Source organism: Wyeomyia smithii, chromosome 3 (genome assembly GCF_029784165.1).
Source record: "Wyeomyia smithii strain HCP4-BCI-WySm-NY-G18 chromosome 3, ASM2978416v1, whole genome shotgun sequence".
Lineage (NCBI taxonomy): Eukaryota > Metazoa > Arthropoda > Insecta > Diptera > Culicidae > Wyeomyia > Wyeomyia smithii.
In genome coordinates, this window is record NC_073696.1 from 104,859,571 (window position 1) to 104,876,797 (window position 17,227).

The 17,227-nt window shown below is 39.8% G+C and overlaps 1 protein-coding gene across 8 annotated transcripts in view; it reads left to right on the top strand.

Annotated features, from left to right (window-relative positions):
- LOC129726435 (cGMP-dependent protein kinase, isozyme 2 forms cD4/T1/T3A/T3B) overlaps positions 1-17,227 on the top strand; it is a 414,395-nt gene that overhangs the window by 371,419 nt on the left and 25,749 nt on the right. For all 8 annotated transcript variants that reach the window (XM_055683124.1, XM_055683123.1, XM_055683125.1 and 5 more), the window contains one exon: positions 1,001-1,220. In XM_055683124.1, coding sequence (XP_055539099.1) covers positions 1,001-1,220 — 220 coding nt within the window. The remainder of the gene's footprint in view (positions 1-1,000; positions 1,221-17,227) is intronic.

A 17,227-nucleotide genomic window follows, 5' to 3' on the forward strand; every position in this document is an offset into this window, starting at 1 on the left:
GTTTCAAGATGTGATCGAACTTCCTGAGAGGTAGTTCTACGTCTAAACTTGAGGTTTATCATATAATTAATACCATACCCTACAATTTTATTTTCAATTCAAATTTTCGAGACAATTACCACTCGAGCTGGAAATGCTTAAAAGTTCTTCTAACCTGTAGGATGGTAGGCGTCGTACACAAATTACGTAACGCTGAAAATCAAGATTTCAGACCCCCTCCCCCCCTCTGTAACGATAGGTAACGTTCGATATGACTCCCCCTCCTAAAATTACGTAACGCTGAACAGCCTGACTCCCCTCCAAAATTTTCAATTTCAAGCATACATCACAGTTACGCAACTATCTCTACTACCCCCCTCCCCCCTACGTAACGATAAGTAACGCAGACTCAACCACCCCCCCCCCCCCCCCCCTTCATGCTCTACGTAATTTGTGTACGACGCCTTACGAGGATTTTATTTATATGAAAGAGCTCCATAAAAGGAATATATATTTTGCCTGACTTGTTTCAAAATAAAATCATAACGAATTATCCAACGTAAAATAATATTTTTTTAGAAAAAAAATTTAACAATTAGGATTATTTTGAGCATAAAAAGTAATACATTTGGAAATTTGAAAATTTGGAAAAAAAATCATAAATCGAAAGCAGATCTAGAAATTCTTTTTAAAAATAGATAAAAAAACGTATTATAAATGTCTAATTGCACGTTATACAAACTTTTTGTGTCAGGACAAACAAAACAATGTTACGAATGTTAACAAAAAATTAAGTTCAAATCGGCCTGCCCATTCTCAAGTGACGGAAGTAGGGCTTATCCCAGAAACTGGCAGTTGCTTATGCCACTATCATCACTTAGCTTTCAGTGATAATCTTTTTTTTTTATTCTTGTCATTCAAAAAACGGCCAGGTGGCTATTAATTAGAATTGTGAAAATTACCCACTCAATAAATGTGATTACGATTTCTTATATTCATTATTTATTTCCTTTTTTTTCAGAGGGTCGCGTGGAAGTGTCCCGCGAAGGTAAATACCTGTCGACGCTCTCTGGGGCCAAGGTGCTGGGCGAGCTGGCTATCCTGTACCACTGCCAGCGAACGGCGACAATCACCGCGGCTACCGACTGCAAGCTATGGGCAGTCGAACGGCAATGCTTCCAGACGATCATGATGCGCACCGGTCTGATCCGGCAGGCCGAATATTCCGATTTTCTCAAGAGGTGAGTGGCATTTTTCTGTTGTTCCTTCTTTTCTCTCCACTGTAATCGATTCCACGCGATGCATCCGATCGGAATCGAATCGAAGGTCATCGCAAAGTGCCACTGACCGTACGCTTTCGTTTTTGGAAATCACATAATCAAATTTGCGTGCTCACCCGGCTGTACTGGGGTAATTAACTCCATCCGGTTGCGTTGTTGGGCTCCATGGAATGGCCATTACCGCGAAGTGAAACGCTCGAGTGAAGCTAAGAAAAGTAAAAAGACATTCTGATCGATTGGAAATTTTTGATTATTAAGTGCAATAATCGCCTTTGATTTAGGAATTACTGATTGTTTTTACTTTTCAAGTGTGTTATGCTGCTACTGTAGCTTCTTCGCAATTTGCACCCTGCCCAAGCGAAAAGCACAAAAAGAGATTTCTCACCATACGGTAGAACAGAATGGATGCTGCGATTCGATGTGGCATACAATCGCACCCCGCATTCTTCACTACTTTTCCACTGATGTGGGGTCGATAGTGTTTTCCCTGGCTTGTGGTCCTCATAAAAACAATTAGGGACAGCTAAACAGGGGAGAATAATTTGCAAGTGATACTCTATTCTTATGGGCTGCCGTACGATCTGGAATTAACTGAAGTGTTTTAAGAATGTTAATAGATTGATTCGGTAGTTACAATTTGTTAAGATTTGTTGCTCTTGAAATGAAGATAAGATAATAATATGCCAAATAAGAAACTGGGAACATAGAGCAAATCCTAAATTCGACGATTTCACAATTGTAGTAAGGAAGCATCAATGAACTCAATTCGGATATTCAAATTACTTTACTCATTCAATCTATTTTTGATACGGGATACGAAAACCTTGCATATTAATTCCGAAGATTCGAAAAGAAATAGAAATATTGTTGCTGTTTTTCTGAACCTGTCTTATTCAATATAAGCCACAGAAGAAAACTGCTTTTTTCGAACAACATTAGGTCTCGTAACCATTATGAAAGAAAAAAAAAACAAAATAACCGTGTGAAAATCATCGCACTATTGGCTCTACCCTTTGAGGGTTGATCACTTCAGGCCTCCGCCGATTTGCGATCCGATAGAAAGCGGGAACTTTTCAGGCACAGAACTCGCGCTGCTCTTCGAGCGTATTGTGCAACTGCATCACATAATCATCTCGCGTCTGAGCACTCATTTTCACACGAGATTCAAACGGTCCACGAAGTCTCACAATAAACATGATTTATTGCGCTGCAATTGGACCATACAAATTGTATACATAATTTGCTATGCAGCATAATTCTAGGAACGGCTCGGAGTACAACGCCACACACACGCCGTATGTGTGCCAGTTTTCTCTAAACCAATTTGCTTTGTCCTCAAAATAATTCAAGTTGCCTCTCATTAGTTGCAACGATCACTCATTCCTCGAGCACATGTACTCATTTAATAAAATTATAATCAACCTAGCAATCAGCCATTTCTCGGCGGTACAATCAATGAGATCCTCAGCCGTTTTTCGTTTCGTACTTTCGCGTATGGCAGTCATCGTCAATTGTTTGTGTTTAACTTAATTTACGGTTTCGCGTACCAAAAAAAAAACATCTGAACGATGCCGAAATTTCAATCCGCCGTCGCAATGAACCTCACTCACCCGCACATGGTACGCGCGATGTCCGCGATTTCAGCGGACTCTCTGAAACATGTATCGATTTCAGGCGATGGCCATCTAGTTCCGAACCGATTGATCAAGATCATCATCTCCAGCTGAAGTTCGCGACGGGCGGTGGCAAATGTTTTGAAATACCACTAGCACACGCCGCTTGGCGTGCTGTAATGGCCATTTGCGATGGCGCTTAGGCGAATTGAAGTGTGGAAATCTCGGCCATCCGCAACGACACTTCGATGCGCTGTGATCGATTGATTGCCAGATTTCCTAAGTCCAAGATGTAGCAACACCTGTGTTATTTATTTGCTACAATTGTGTTATGTGTACTTTATGGTTCCAATTTCGCAATGATCTTCCCCAAAGTAGGGTTGCGCTAAGTCTCGAATCCAACTGACGAACATTTTATGACATTAGGGTAGATCGACGCAAAACTGTGTCTAAATGCAGGTTGAAATAATTTGTAATTGTAATGAATGCACTCACTAACCATAAAAAATAAAGAGTTGCAATAGAAAAACCATAGAATGGGGAAACAGGGTGATTTTTTCGATATAAATAACTGCTCTATACCTACCTACACCATTGTAAAACGCTTAATATATATTTTGAAACATATCGTTCAACAATGGAAATTATTGAAAAACTAGTTGGCCCATAGTGGCTAGCCACTTTCAAATGAACTATTGAAAGTGAGTATTTAGTCTAAAATGATAAATTTTTTGGAATATCCAGTTGAAGTTCGAGACGTAACTATGACTGCTTGATGTAATATTGCTTACTCGATTACGAATCTGCATCTCGCTTCTTATACGGATCCACTGCACAGCTGTTTTATCCAATATCTAATAACTCTCCATTGTTTGATTATTTTCGAAATTTGTTTTCCAACGATTTAATTTTTTTTTTTAATTTCATAACTTGAATAATAGTTGATTTTCTCAATTGTTTGATGTTACATATGTTATATTCAAACTAAACTTACAAAATAACTAAAAATGAATGTGATTGAAAAAAAAAATTACAAAAACCGTTGCTCATGAAAAAATACTGGATTGCTCAAAAAAATATTCACACCATGCAAAAGCTTGTCTCTGCAATTTGTCATTAACAATAGCAAAGTTTGGAATAACGAAGTACTGTCCTTTTTTAATCATTGATGGGTAGTTCAAACCCCTCTCTAATACTCCGATAAATCTAGGATGACATGATGAATGACGCGCATGAAACATCTGTCATCTGCGTTCCATCACAGAAACTTTTTCTTGTGTTGCGTAACAACATAACAATTCTCATCCTATCACCACCACCTATGTCTTCTTCCACATAAACAAACAAATGTTATTTGATAAACAATAAAATAAGTTAGCTTACTGTAGCGCAAAATATCTTAAATCAAAACAGTTGATCAGATTTTACATAACTTTTAAAAATAATGACCAATAGCTTAACCCGATCCCAGCGGAGAGAAATCAGTTTTTACCTCAAAAAATGAACTTCAAACTCTTATTACTCATCAACTATATACACAATTAACACAAACTGTATATTAAAGATCAATCTGTTCTCTAACCGTACTGAATAATTTCATTGTGAAAATTTTCAAGTATAATTGTTGAACTCGAATCAAAGTTTGAATGTCGCCCGTCGGGAATGAGTTTATCTTATACTCAAATTTTTTTTGAAACAGCTAAAATTTTCACGTATCAGCAAAATAATTATTCCATTCTCCGTACATCTTGAACGTCGTAGTATACTTAAAGAATTTATTTTGTGTAGGTTGTGTAGGATGTCTTTTCTGTTTTTAAGAATAACGAAAAAAATTATATTGCTCTATCTTTAAGTACAACTTCTTGAGAACATTTTTGTGAATTTTGTTAGAGCTTTGAGTAATAGGGAGAAAGTTGGATAGATTTCAAGTGCGGCTTGTCACGCGTTATAAGCTAAACTTGAAACTCGATATGATGTTTTGCATGAAATGGCTTTGCCGAGTTACAGCCGGTTTTCTTCGATTTTTTATAAATGTTCGTTATTAACGTCTTCGGTCGTAATTGATTTCTCAATAAACAAACAACTTTTTGCTATCGAACTGTACTATTGAAAAATTACAATTTCAATGCATATAAAAATTGTTACACACTTAAAAAATCCAAACTGCTGATTTTCTTGAGCAGAAAAGTTTATAATCCCCATCATGTTCTTGACTTTTTCATAGCCTATCCTCAATGAATTTCAACAAGTACTGCCATATTCCATCACTTGACAACCTAATTTTGATGGGAATGCCATGACATTACAGAAATTATTGGACATGTAACTATAAAGTAACGTTCATAATCAACTGACAGTGGTTTGGCTAACTTCAGATTTCATTTACATGCTTGATATCTTCGATACTATGTCTTTCTTACATCTCAAAATTGCCTTCCGCCCTTTATTACGTTTTTGGCGGTTTTTGCCGATGCACCTGCATCAGAATCTATAGCCATGTGCTAATTTAACACGTGTGCCGAATATTAGTTAAGACGCAGTTAGCTTTGATTTCCTTACGACTGGCTTCATACCAAGCGAGAGGAGGTGAGTGGAGGACTAAAAGCAAAGGTAACTTGTAGTCAGAAGAGAAGTGTTTGCGTTGCTACACTTGAAAAAATAACAAACTTTAGTGTACCTCAGGTTCAGAGTTTGCTTGGGAAAAAGACAATTTTCTGTAACTTTCGTTTGTCGTGCGCGTGACTAAAAGACAAGCAAACTATATATATATATATATTCCGATACCAACATTTAGAACGTTCGGAATAAATCATATTTTAGATAATCATCGATTGTTTTAGAGTAGAAAGAGTAGATTTGAGGAGGACATCCTTCTGTCATGATGTTTTCGCAATATTAGGCATCTGAAAATGATCGAAATCGGGCTAAAGATGTTCTGCAGGCATTTGCTGTCAGTTTCATATCGTTAAATATGATAAATTAGCAAATAATCACTCGTAATTCATTTCAAGCTGCTTCTAGTGCGCAGCGGCTTAATAGTAAACAAAGAGCTGTGTTTTATTTTTTTACATTCGTTATCTTGAAAGTCGACTTGAATATTACCACTCTTATCGACTTTAGATCGGCTCAGGCATGATTGGAGACATGTGAGAACTAATTTCAAAATTAAGGCTACATAGAGTTAGTTATTTCACTGAAAACTATAATGCAATATGTTTCCTAAGCATCTTATTTCATTGGTGCATACAGTGTTTTTTACATTATTTACTTTGTTTTGCGTAATTTTTCTATCTTCTTCTTCTATATCTATAAATGCGAATGTCTGTCTGTCTGTCTGTCTGTTCCCTATAGACTCAAAAACTACTAGACCGATTACCGTGAAAATATGTTTATAGGGGTTAGCGAGCACGGGGAGTAATCCTCAAATATTAGTTTTGTTCTATCTCATAAGCGTAGGCAAAGGGGGGTGAATTTGTGTTTCAAGAACGAGAAAACTTCCTCTACGATAACCGTGCAAACTTATATACTGATGTTTTTGAGTCTGAGATGTATTCTTGCGTCGTTACTGGCCGACGACTTTTTTGTTTCTCAGAGGCGTTGTAAGGATGAGAGGGCGGAGGGGGTTAACATGTCAACCTTTGATGATTTTGAAACTGCTGGACCCATCAGTAATAAATTCGGTATGTAGAATCTACAGTAGCTGATATATTTCATGAATTTGAATTTTACTCATTCCATAAGCGTGGCAAGGGAGGGGGAGCTAATATTTGTTATTTGAAAACACCTAAACACAAAAATTGATCACCGTTCCAATTTGAAAAGTGAAGTATGTTTCTATAACATTGATTCTCCTGTATCTCGGTGGCGTAGTAAGGAGGAGGGTGTATCTATATCTATAAATGCGAATGTGTGTCTGTTCCCCATAGACTCAAAAACTACTGAACCGATTACCGTGAAAATTTGTATATTAGGGTTTTCGAGTACGGGGAGTAACTTTAAAATATTAGTTTCGCTCTATCTCATAAGCGCTGGCAAGGAGGAGTCAATTTGTACTCTGTAAACATGCAAACGTTTTCTACAATAACCGTGCAACTCAAAACACAGAGATTTTTAGGTATGAAGCGTATTTCTGTGGTGTTGTTGTGTCATTTGAGAGATTTTTGTATTTCATTCGCGTAGTAAGGGGGGAGGGGTGATGACATCACCGTTTAACGATTTTAAAACCACTGAGCCGATCATCATTAAATTCGATGTTTGGGAGCTATAGTGGGTGGTATATTTAAACGACTTTAAGTTTAATGTATTTCATAAGCGTAACAAGGGGCGGGGGGTAAACTCTTCAAAACCTTACTTGAATACCGTGTCAATACGTATAAGTGAATTCTCAAGAAAGTATCTATGTCATAGATTTTTCTGTTTGTTCTCAGTGGCGTAGTCAAGAGGGGAGGGGTATTTCGAACTGCACTATATGCAAAATATTAAGAAATTTATCATGAAAATTTATATACAGGCGTTTCTGAGTATGATGCGTGGTATTTACATTACTCTGTCATTTAAGAGGGGAAGGAAGTGGATAAATGTTGTCAATCTTTATTAAATTTGAAATAGCCTCATCCAATATCATATTATTCGGTACACATAAGTAATATAGCAGCGTATTTGTTTCAATTAATTTTAATTTTATTTTCTCATCAGCGTGGTCAGGGAGGAGGGTAGCAATAGCGAATTTGTTATTTGTATAGTCCTGAATCAAACACGATCATCGTATCATTCTGTATACTTGAGTTCTCAAATAATGGGTAAATGCTGTGATATTGATATTTTGTATCTTAGTGGCGCAGCTAAATCATTATTCCTATCATCATTTCAATTTATTCCTATCATTATTTTAATTCAATTGTGAGAGTTTTTAAGGCTCAAATGTGTTATCATAACATTGAACACTGGAAAAAAATGAACCAAAATACCCACTTATTACAAGCCGCTGGGCTGGCCTAAAATATAGCCATTTTTGTAAAAATGACCAATTAATCGATTGGTGATATTCTCATTCTGTGCAGGGCACGGGAAAAGGTCTATATTTCCGAGAATACGCAAATATAGGGTGAAAAAAGGCAAAATCGATTATTTCCCCTGCACAAAATAATACCATCACCAATCGATTTGTTGCCCAATTTTACATGAGAAATACTATATTTCAGGCTGCCAGTCTAGCGGCGATTAATTGGTGCCAACAACCTGGAATATAGATTTTTTATGAAGAATAGGTCAACAAGTCGATTTGTGATGGTTCAATTCTGTGCAGGGCACGGGAAATCCTTTTTTTGCCCCTGTTTTGCGGTTTTTTGCGGGGAGTTCTGAATCCGAGGTTATATCTAGAGACCGGAAATCAACCTAAGATGTCAAGATGATGTTCTCCGGTTCAATATTTCTTAAACCAGAATAGCACCAAGACCGGGGATCAAATCCAGACGATATTTTGAAATCCAATACGGCGACTTCCGGTTCCAGAATATAATCAAATATCATCCATTATGGTTATTTTTGGAACCAAAATGATATTCAGAGGCCGAAAATCGACTCCATTTGAAATCCAGGATGACGATCTCCGGTTTCCAGAAAACTGGCCCAATATGACCAAATATCACCTAATATGGGTATTTTTGGAATCGAGATAATGCCCAGAGACCTGAGATCAACTCTAGATAGCATTTTGAAATCCAAGATGGCGACTTCCGGTTTCCGAAAATGACCAAATATCACCCAATATGGGCATTTTTGTAATCGAGATGATGTACATAGGCCAAAAATCGTCCCCAGATGCCATTTTGAAATTCGAAGTGGCAATATCCGGTTGCTTGAAAACAGCCAATATAGTTATTCGAGAACCAAGATGATGCCCGGAGACCGGAAATCAAATCCAGACGCTATTTAGAAACACAATGGCGACATCCGGTATTTTTGGAATCAAAATAATAGCCAGCAGCCGATAATCGACTGCAAAGACCATACACAGACGACTTCCGGTTTCCGAAAAACAACCAATAATGACCGAACAGCACCAAATAAAGGTATTTCTGCAATCGAAATGATGCCAAGAGACCTGGAATCAACTCAAGACGCTGTTTTGAAAACCAAGATAGTGACTTCCGGTTTACAGATATGACCAAATACTACCTAAAATTGGTATTTTTGTAATCGAAATGATGCACATAGGCCAAAAATTGACCCCTGACGACATTTTAATTCCGAAGTGGCAACTTAAATTGCAACATTGACATTGAGTTGTTGAAATTGGAATGTCGAGTTGTTGGTAAACAGCCAAAAATGGTCATTCCGAAATCGTTATGATACCCAGAGATCAGAAATCAGATCCAGACATCGTTTTAAAATCCAAAATGGCGATATCCGCTTTCCGAAAATGAGCGAAAACCACCCAATATGGTTGTTTTTGAAACTCAAATGATACCCAGAGGTCGGAAATCGACCCCAGACGCCAAATCCAAAATGATGATTTCCACTTTCTGGAAAACAATCAAAAATGATTGGTGAAAGTTATATTGATACAAGATAGTCCATTGTATATTGATACAAGATATTCCATCGTAATCTTATCGACTATAATTCAAAGAATTTGTGAAAAACGCCGAATTCTAAGTGGCAACTTCAGATTACTGGAAATCAGCGAAAATGGTCATTCCAGAATCGCGATGATAACTGGAGACCATAAACCAAATCCAAACAGCATTTTAAAATCCAAGATTGTGATTTCCGGTTGAAGGAGTACAACCAAAATGGCGAAGTACCAGTCAAAATGAAATAACGAGAGAATGAAAAATTTCCATTCAATTCTACTATCAAAGTTGATAGTATAATTTAATGGAAATATTTCATTCTTTTGATATTTGATATCATTCTACTAACTCACTCAAAATGATATTTTCAAAAAATCAGCCAATTTGGTTATTTCCGGAATCAAAATAATGTTCAGAGTCCAGAAATCGGTCCCATTCCTTAAATCCAAGGTATCCTCAAAGTAGATAGTGGTCAAATACATCCTAATATAAATATTTCCAAAACCAGGAAGATATCCAGAGGCCGGAAATCGACTCCAGATGTATTTTTTAATTTTTTCAGGGACACTACACAATTTTTAGAGAGTTATTTTATTAGTTTTTGGAGTGAGAATTTTACTTTGAGCTTATTCTTAGCGATCATGCTCGAATGCAATAATGCGAGCAATGTAACAAATAGCATGATGTTTAGGTAGTTAACAACATGGATGGATACCTTTTTCATTTGTAAAACACATACACTTTTCAAATTATTTTGAACCGAAATAACAAATTTCTATTTGCTTACGTTTACGTTTGGTTGAAGTTTAGGACAATACCTCAGCTAATTTGTATAAACAAAAAAAAAATACTTCAGCTATTCCTAGCCAAAATAATAAACTTAGTAACGTCATGTTTCTAACATTTTTGACTATTGCTATTTTCCCGAATGTATTCGTTAGACTTTTAATGGAAATTAGAACATTGGAGCAACATGATTCAGAAATACATATTTTTGGACAGAATACATACAGCCTTATAGATATAACATGGTAATGTTAATATTTGTTCGAAATTATGTACATTTGAAAGATATGCGGTTGTCGTCGTAAACTTACTAGCGCAGCAACGCGGGCCGGGTATCAGCTAGTCATTAAGATATAGCATGATGAACAAAATTCCGCCAATCAACTCGTTTCCTGACCGCGTTTCTTCAATCCCGCGTGCATTCAATGCTTACCAGGTCTTGCCACACTTGTTCTAATAACCTTGCTCGCTGCGCTCCTCTTCGTCGTATACCAACCGGATTCCCAACAAACGTCAGTTTTGCAGGTTAGTTGTGCGGCATTTGTGCAATTGCGTGCAATGTGCGTTTATGTACAAAATACACTTTATGCGAGAGCTAAGTCTGTTGGACCGCACATGCCTGTGAAGCCCATAGTATTCACGACTTCCGTAGATAATACGCGTTTAGATTTCACGGCTAGTATCGTTGTCCGATGTTGACAGTGGGCCAACTTAGACGAATTCGTCGACTACCTCGAGCTCATCGTTGGCGATCGTCACTTTACTGCCTGAGCGGGTTCTGTTGTCTCATGAGAAAAATTCAACGGTTCTAGTTCCTCGAACTCCTCCTCTTCCTGGTGGCGGTCTTTCTCCAGGAATAGTTGGTTTTGCTGTCTCCTCTTCTGTCTGTATCGTTCCACGTTCTGACGGGTAGTTCGGCGCAACTTTAGTATCCGCGCAGCGTTCTTGTCGTTGAACAAGTCATTTCGACACTCATCGTCGAACAACTCATTTCGTTAATTTTGTTACACTCACTCCAGGACGTTCTCCGCAACGCTGTGAATAACTGTTTTCACGGAGGGTTTCTAACCAAATCACCTTCTTCCGGTTGCGATACTTCAAGCGAATGCGTTTAGTTTTCATCGCCGGTATCGAGTGTTGTTCACAATTGAGAGTTTTGGGCGCATCTTCAGAATCACTAAGTCGTGGTCTACATCAATGTTGGCGCCTTGTTAGGCTGTGACGTCGGTGATGCCCGAGAAGTGTCAACCATCTCTCAAAACGTGGACGATTTTCTATTCTGGCTGATTTCGTGACCTCCAGGTGTACCGATGTTGAAGGTTGTGCTGTACCAAGCTACTATGTCCTGCCATGTTTTTGGAGGCGGCCAAGTCGATAAGTCTTAGGGCGATTTCAGTGCACCGGCTGACGTGCACGCTTAATTTGATGATCTTGATATCATCTTGGGCATTTGTCGTATTCGCGCTCCAGCTGCGCGTCATCATCGATGCTCTCGGGGTTGTGGCTGTGCACATTGATAATGCTGATATTGGAGAACGGCCCTTTGATCCTCAACCAGCCCATTCGGGGAGGCCAATACCCGATAACCCGCTTCTGCACCGCGTGCATCGCGATGAAAGCTGTACTCTGTGTATTTTCTCAGCTCTGGTAGATAGTATGACAATCTCGAGACGTACGAGACATAGAATTTTTCCAACACACCTCCTGCAGCACTACGATGTCGAACTTGCGGCTCTTCATTTTATCAGCAAGTACTCGAGTGCTTCAAATAAAATTGAGTGATCGGCAGTTCCATGTTCCAAGTTCCAATAGTTAGTCCGTTTTCGTCACCTGTGACCATGACAATTATTCCGGCTCGACTCGTCTTGTTCTTCATTCGTTGCTAGGTAGTTTTTACTGGTGCAGGCTCGCAAGACGCGTAACCAACCCAACTGTCTCGCAGGAGGACCAACGTAGTTCCACTGTTTTAAGTCACGAATACCGCCAGGAATTTTGGCCTTGGTGTTTAAAGTCCTGGATGCATCAACTTATTCAGCCGCTATTAATATGGAGAACAGACACTGTTTCGAGCCGCTATGAAGTCAAGACGTTCGAATTAGATCATGACAAGTGCCCTCCTTCTCTGTCAGCATATGACTGGAGGTCCCACTGGGGCTGGTTATCCGATCTTTCCTAAGGTCACTCGTATACCCGTCGGTACAACAAGGAGGCAGGGATAGAGGTTACTGGACAAGAAACTAGAGGACTACCAGTGATACATCACACGGATCTATTTTATACCTACAAGTACGGCATAAACCAATGGTACGTACGAGAGATGGGGACAACAAACGACGCCATCTTTTTTCCGCTCTCTTGACATTTCTCTTCAGTAAGCGTCGCCATTTCATAATGGAAAGATACACGGTTCAACAACGCGTCGAGATTATTAAAATTTACGAAATTTGGAGTCTGTGGCCTAAGGCTGTGCGAAATTTCGCGAAATTTCGAGGTTCCCGAAATTCAACGAAATTTTTCTCGAAATTTTTCAAAAAATGACTAGAGTTCATAAATTTTAAGCAAATCTTTTTATTGATTCATATTTCAACAGGAGGCTTAGAGATATTTTGAGTTTATTTGAGTTCAAGTTCAGGAAAATCCCGGAAATTAGAAAATCATAGTAAACTATAGATTTTTTTCAAACTTTATACGGTCAAAGCTTTGAAGCATTTCCGGACCATAATTAGAGCTTATAACAGCAGAAAAATGGGTTCCGAAATCATAATTTGTATCTATTTATTTGAAAAATGTGTTCTCAATTTCGATAAATTTCGTTAAATTTCGTGAAACTCGAAATTTCGCGAAATTTCGCACACCCTTACTGTGGCCTCAACTTCAAGAGCGCTACGTTCAAATTATGGTCGTCATAATCGTCAAATTTTCGAAGTTCTCAAATGTAACCCACCTTACCTAGCAGGCTAGGGCCGAGGTGGCACGTACAGTATCAAGAAGTCATCTCCATTCAATTCGGTTCTGGACTGTTTCACTCGTACGTCACTTTTAGTCTGATCAAGCCACTCTCCGTCTTCAGTAGGCACTTCTCCGTAGATGGTTCGCAGCTCCCTCCGTTCGAAAACTCCAAGGGCCCTGGGGTTCTCTGATAGCAGTATTGTCTTCCCTTTCCCCTAAAAAGACCACCGGTCTTCCTAGTGTTTTGTACAGCTTCAGCTTCGTACGGCGATTGGATCTCAGCGTCTTACGAAGTACAAAGTAGGCACGATTTTCCCCTTGAATGCTTCTCGGAATCTCCTTGCTGGTGTTGTTGTTGTTGTCCTTGAAGCTTCCTTCCTTCAATTTTGTTTTTGACGCATTGATCAGCATTCCAATACGCTTAGCTTCCGCTTTTAGTCTGGTGTAGGTTTCCACCACCGTCGCAAAATTTCGTGCTATGATGTCGAAGTCATCAGCGAAGCCTTTAAGCTGAACCCGCTTCGTGAAAGTCGTACCACTCGTGTCGATGCCCGGTCTTCGTATAACACCTTCGAGGGCGATGTCAAAAAGCAAACAGGAAAGTCCATCACCTTGTCTCAATCCTCGGAATGACTCGAAGGGAATCGAGTGTATCCCCGAAACACGCACATAACACATCTCACGATTTATGATAGCCTTGGTTGCGCGAGCTCCCATAAAACCCGCCTGATATTGTCCCACGAACCTCCTGGTTAAAGGTGTTAGACATTGGAATAGAACTATGATCTTTTATAAGCAGCGCTGAAGCGTAATGCTACGATAGTTGCAGAACTCCAGCTTGTCGCCATTCCCCATCTAGGAGGAGTTCCTCCATCCACTCTTCTGACAGTTTTGCCTCTTCCCAGGACTTAGAAATGACCCAGTGTAGTGCTCTAGCAAGTGTTCCTTTACCATGTTTGTAGAGCTCACCCGACAGGCCGTTTTTGCCAGTGGATTTGTTGTTCTTCAGCCTCCCATTCTCCTGCTGAACTTTGTGGAAGTCGAAGACTGATACCCGCTCATCTACTGCTGGCATTCCCATCTCCGTTCCAGTTCCGCTTCTGTTTGTTGCATCGCCATTCAGATGTCCATCGAAGTGCTGCTCCCACCGGTCAACCACTTGCTATCGTTCGTGATAAGATTAACTTCCACATCCTTGCAAAAGTCAGCTCGCGGTATATCACCTTTACGGAATTGGTTAATCTTTTCGTAGAATTTTATCATTTATCATTAGGCCGTTACAAATTTTATTTTCATTTTATGCAACCCCCCCCCCCCCCTCAAAAATCTTGAATATTGGAAGGGGAAGAAAAAAAAGCTCAAACCGTTTTGTTCATTTTATTGGTTTTCGGACAGCATAAATGCTCAATTTAGCAACAAACAAGTCCAGTGGCAACGAGAGTGTCGTTAATAGGCAAGTGAAATAAATAATAATAATTATAATAAAGTGTCGAAGTTTTTTCTTTTTTTCGTCTCGGTGTTATTTATTTTTTGCCACCCCCTTTGCTAACTTTGATAACCTTGAACATAAAAAGAATTCGAAATTTGTGTCAGCCTTAACAGTGAATAGCTCTTCTAACTCTTCATGGTCACGAACCTCCTGCTGGCGATTTTTACGTCTCAGAATCGTGGTCATGTCGTTCTTTGCCCGTCTGTACTTAACCAGGTTCTCTCTCGTTCTTACCCTCAGGTAATTTACCCAAGTCCGGCTTTTCTCTGTCACCGCTGCCTCACATTCCCCATCATACCAATCGTTTCTGCCACTCGGTGCTTCTGTTTCTAGTGTCGTCGTCGCGGGATTCCCTGATGGCCGTGCGAATCATGATTTAGCCATCCCCGATAGGAGCTGCACCGAACTCCTCTACCGTGGCCAGTTCCGCTTCAAGTTGTTGCGCGTCGACTTCGGCAGCTGGCGGGTTCCGGAGCTGCTTGATGTTCAGCCGCGGGGATCGGCTCTGTCGTGACTGATAGACAGTCGACAGTTTTGAACGCATACAAAGCGCCACTAAGTAGTGGGCCGAGTCAATGTCCGCACCTCGGTAGGTGCGTATGTTGGTGATATCTGAGAAAACCCGTCCTTCGATGAGCACATGATCAATTGGGTTTGTTGTACGTTGATCAGGTGATTTGCAAGTGGCTTTGTGGATGTCCTTGCAGAGGAAAAATGTACTTCGAACTTCCAATCGTCGAGAAGCTGCAAAGTTTACGCATCTTTGGCCGTTGTTGTTCGTCTCAGTCTGCAGACTTTCGTGTCCGATCATCGGTTTATACAGGTCTTCCCCTCCGGTTTGAGCGTTCATATCCCCGATGACGATCTTGATGTCCCGCTGCAAGCTGCTGTCGTAGACGTCCTCCAGCTGTGCGTAAAAGGCTAACTTTTTAACATCGGGTTTTTCTTCATGCGGGCAGTGCACATTGATGATGGAGTAATTGTAGACACGGCCTTTAATTCTCAATATACATCGCCTGCCCCTTGCTCACAGGACTTTGCATCCTGCTCAACACAATAACACAATAAAACCGGTACCCCGCTCATTTATTGTGTCGCCTCTCTGGTAGTACTGGGCCCTGCGGCTAGACATTCTGCGTACATTTTCTTCTTTTCGTCAAAGTTCCTGCAGTGCTACGACGGCGAAGTAATGGGGTTCCAGATGATCCAGTAGGATCCTGTCACCACCCGGGATGTTCCGAGCTTCCAATCGATGTCTTTTATTCGTCGCCCAAGTCTATGCCGATTGTTCCGATCCATTTCTTTTTCTTGAATATTCTTAGTAAAGTGTTTTTTGCCACACACTTGGATTTTATTGCTGAGAACTCAACAGCTGATAAATTCAACGAAATGTTCTACAAGTTTTCGGCAGAATTTTCAAGAACTTCGGCAAACAAAATTTCAATACATGCTGGTTTACGGCAGATCGATATATTTGCTGATATTGAAAAGGAGCAGGCAGCAAATAATCGAGAAAACGGCGAGGGGTTGTTACCTAGTAACAACTATTATCTAGAGAACTTTTGTTGGAAAACTACATGACATAATAAAAAGGATCAGAAAACAGAGAAATCTGTGCAACGCGTCTAAGTTATTCACGTCAACATTCGGCATACGATTTATTAGAACACATAGGTGAATAAAGGTGATTACTATGCTTCTCCTTAAAGATGAACGAAGCAAAGGCTCTTATTTATAGTGTTAGATTTGGATTTAGGGTAAGCCGAAGATGTTTTTAACGGCTCTAATGTACTTTTTTAGACATTACTGAATTCACATAATTCAAAACATCCCAGTTGGAGATCCGCTCAAACTTCTCGCCGTTCGATAAAAAACGGGTGATAAACCCTTGCCATTATTCAATATACGAGTTTCCGGCTGTTGGATGGTGGAACGCCCCCTCCGGCACAACATTGCGCGCTCCACAAAGGTGTCAATTATTACGAAATCAGCCCAATGGCAACCAAACAGGTTCACGCTCGTTTTCCTTTACGGCATGACACGGCTAATGACAGAAAGTGAGATAACCGGTCAATTTATGAATGAAAGTCGTGCTTTAATTTACTCATCGGCATTTCGGCCGAATCGCCGAGCCGGCCTGCGGTTATTCACGAGCACAGCACCCTGTTGGGGCAGACTACTTTTTAACGTCCGATTCGTCACTGCTACATGTTTTATTAATGTTTCTTCGCTTAGTTCAAAGTTTTGTGATTATTATGGTTTCACCAGTGTGTGGAATGGAAAAGTGGCTCCCATTTTAGCTTGATGTGTTTACAGTCGCAGTTCCCAACCCTCCAAAGTGAAGTAAGCTTGCATTTCGAATGGAATAAATGTATTGAATAAATGACTTGGGTTAAAACAGGTTAACATTAAAGGCGAAAGTGTGAGTGTGATAGGAATCATCACACACGCAGTTAGTTGAATCTCCTGTCTCACGCACCACTGTCTGTTTTGATGAATTTTCCACTTGATATTCCTTTTTTTTACTGCTCGGATCGCTAATCTTTTAAACACGAC